Source organism: Palaemon carinicauda, chromosome 6 (assembly GCF_036898095.1).
Source record: "Palaemon carinicauda isolate YSFRI2023 chromosome 6, ASM3689809v2, whole genome shotgun sequence".
Classification (NCBI taxonomy): Eukaryota; Metazoa; Arthropoda; class Malacostraca; order Decapoda; family Palaemonidae; genus Palaemon; species Palaemon carinicauda.
In genome coordinates this window covers 151,508,189-151,511,186 of record NC_090730.1, presented here as the reverse complement: position 1 = coordinate 151,511,186, position 2,998 = coordinate 151,508,189, and the positions used below count along the sequence as shown (strand labels likewise).

General features: G+C 38.8%; 1 protein-coding gene across 2 annotated transcripts in view; it reads left to right on the top strand.

The window, feature by feature from the left end:
- The window catches only part of LOC137642736 (C-type lectin domain family 7 member A-like), a 13,579-nt gene extending 12,791 nt beyond the window's left edge, over positions 1-788 (top strand). For both annotated transcript variants that reach the window (XM_068375567.1, XM_068375568.1), the window contains one exon: positions 505-788. In XM_068375567.1, coding sequence (XP_068231668.1) covers positions 505-743 — 239 coding nt within the window. In that variant the 3' untranslated portion in view covers positions 744-788. The remainder of the gene's footprint in view (positions 1-504) is intronic.
- Positions 789-2,998: the final 2,210 nt, after the last annotated feature.

The window sequence follows — 2,998 nt, the reverse complement described above, 5'->3', positions numbered from 1 at the left end:
CCCTGCCTGGTGTTTTCCCGGACGGGGGTTCGAGTCCCACTCAAGCTCAATAGTTTCTTGTAGTGTCTGCAACCTCCCCCATCCTTGTGAGCTAAGGATGTTGGGTTTGGGAAAGCTTATAGGTCTACTTGTTGAGTCATCAGCAACCAATGCCTGGCCCTCCCTGGTCCTAGCTCGGGTGGTGGAGTGTCCTTGGACGCTGATCATACGTACAGTATATATGGTCAGTCTCTAGGGTATTGTCACTGGCACTTGCCTTTGTAATTCGTCAATGACGCCCTTTAAACTGTTATTATAAATTTCTCATAACTTATATCGTTTATTTATTTCCATGTTTCCTTTCCTCCCTCGGCTATTTTTTTTTCCCTATTGGAGCCCCTGGGCTTATAGCATCTTGCTGTTCCAACTAGGGTTGTAGCTTAGCTAGTAATAATAATAATAATAATAATAATAATAATAATAAAGTATAACCAAAACGTCTTAGAGTATCGCTAATTATTCTAGGCATAAGCCACGAGTTCTGGATCGGCGCCTCTGACGACCACCAAGAAGGGCAATGGTTCTGGCACGACGGAAGCAGGGTAAGGATGGGCACTCCCTTCTGGGGAGACAACGGCACTATCACTCAGAATCCTGACGGAGGAGTCACCGAAAATTGCGGTATGATCAACTACGACGATCATTACTTCTTCGATGATGAGGACTGCAATGCCAATCATTACGTCATTTGCGAAACCACCTAGTAGCCTGTTGCAGAGAATCTATAGTCCATTTCTTTTAGCGATGCATATTTGCACCGACTCACAGCGGTGCCCTTTTAGCTCGGAAAAGTTTCCTGATCGCTGATTGGTTAGAATTATCTCGTCCAACCAATCAGGTATCAGGAACTTTTCCGAGCTAAAAGGGCACCGCTGTGAGTCGGTGCAAATATGCATCGCTAAAAGAAATGGACTATAATTATCACAGGATGAAAGTCTTGTAAAATACGATGTTGTAGAGAATTCATTCTCTACATTCTGGTGTTATTCATCGGGTGTATAAGATCTGTTTGTAAGATTTCAAGGAAACGTGGATTTTTCATCAAGTTTGTAATAAAATTTATTGAAATATTTACCTTCATTCTTTTCTTGCGTCCTCTTCTTCCAATGAACAAAATTTAGCTCTATCACAAATACAATCATTTCATAAATCCAAGTGATTATGTCTGTTTAAAATACTGACTAATTACAGATAAAAACGAAAAATAATTATAATAAGAAAACCTAACGTACAAGATACACTGTATGATCATAAGATTCTTTTAAAAGCATTACCTAACGGAAAGAAACCAACATTTTTATATAAATCAATTACTTGAGAACAATTAAGTTTTTTCGAACATGAATCAATATGATATTTGTAGTTCAGTTCGGATAATAAAAATAAAAAATGACCACCATAAAACTTATGCCATTCTTCTCCATAGAGGATCTACTATGATGAATATATTACAATAACAAAATATTCATAAGCAACATTATTAGTGCTAATTAGCTACTATATATCTTTTAATCGAGAAGTAGAATAATATTCGACTTTTAATTTAAGTTACATATTCCATAAAATATATATATATATATATATATATATATATATATATATATATATATATATATATATATAAAGACATTACAATCTTATAAAAGTAAATTTTGGCGCGGGTTGTGGTGGCCTATGTGCTAACGTCCCTGACTGGTGAAAGCCAGACTGGGGTTCGAGTCCCGCTAAAACTCGTTAGTTACTTTAGTCGCTGCAACCTCACCATCCTAGTGAACTAAGGATGTGAGGTTTGGGGGAGCCTATAGGTCTATCTGCTGAGTTATCAGCAGCAATTGGTCCTAGCTAGGGTGGAAAGGGGGCTTGGACACTGATCATATGTGTATATGGTCAGTCTCTAGGGCATTGTCCTGCTCGATAGGGCAATGCCACATTCCCTTGCCCCTGCCATTCATGAGCAGCCTTTAAACCTTTAAACGTTCTAACTGACACAAATGGGCGGTTTTTCATTCGAAGTACTGAAATATCTTAGAATATCAATTAAAGTTATTAGTTACTAAGGAAAGACGTTGATACACTGTGTCCCCAAGCAGAGGAGTGAAAAATAATTGGTATGAGCCTTTTGAAAATACAAATGATTCCTGAATAATGAAAGAATACCAACCGAATCCTTGTGATGACAAGCTAAAACCGATTTCAAAAAAATACATCTCTGTACTTAGTGCAAAACTCATTGAAGAGCCGATGGCACTTAGTTTTCCCTCCGACCCATTTGCTTGCATGCAACGTTGCGAAAAAATTGACCTATATCTTTGGGATTACAAACATTATGCAAGAAATTAAAAAAAAGTAAACGTTCTGAGGACAATATAAAAAATTCGGAGGACAAACATTAGTTGACACTAGTGAAGAAAAAGTGTGCATGGCCGGGGGTGAGAGCGTAAGCATATCAGTTCCTGATAGGATACTGGAATATCTCAGGCTTAAAGGTTTTAAGTCCGCTCATGAATTCCAGAGGCAGGAGACGGCGACTTTGTAAATGCCCTAGAGACTGACCATACATATATGATCAGCGCCCAAGCCACCTCTCCATCCGAGGTAGGACCAGAGAAGGCCAAGCAATGGCTGCTGATGACTCAACAGGTAGACCTATAGGCTCCCCCAAACACCCCCATCCTTAGCACACAAGGAGGGCAAGGTTGCAGCCACTAAAGGAACTAACTAATTTGAGCGGGACTCAGACCCCAGTCAAGCGATCACCATGTAGGAACGTTATCACAAATCATTTCAACTCTAAGATTTTTAGTCAATACTAAACCTCTGGAGAAATTAGAGCTCGTATCTGATTTCGTTTCAAGCACGAAGGAAACACAGGCTTCCATAATTATTCTAAAATAATTATGGAAGTATTAATTTACTAATCAGTTTTTTTTTCCTAAGGAAAAAGTTGAGCGTGGCAACA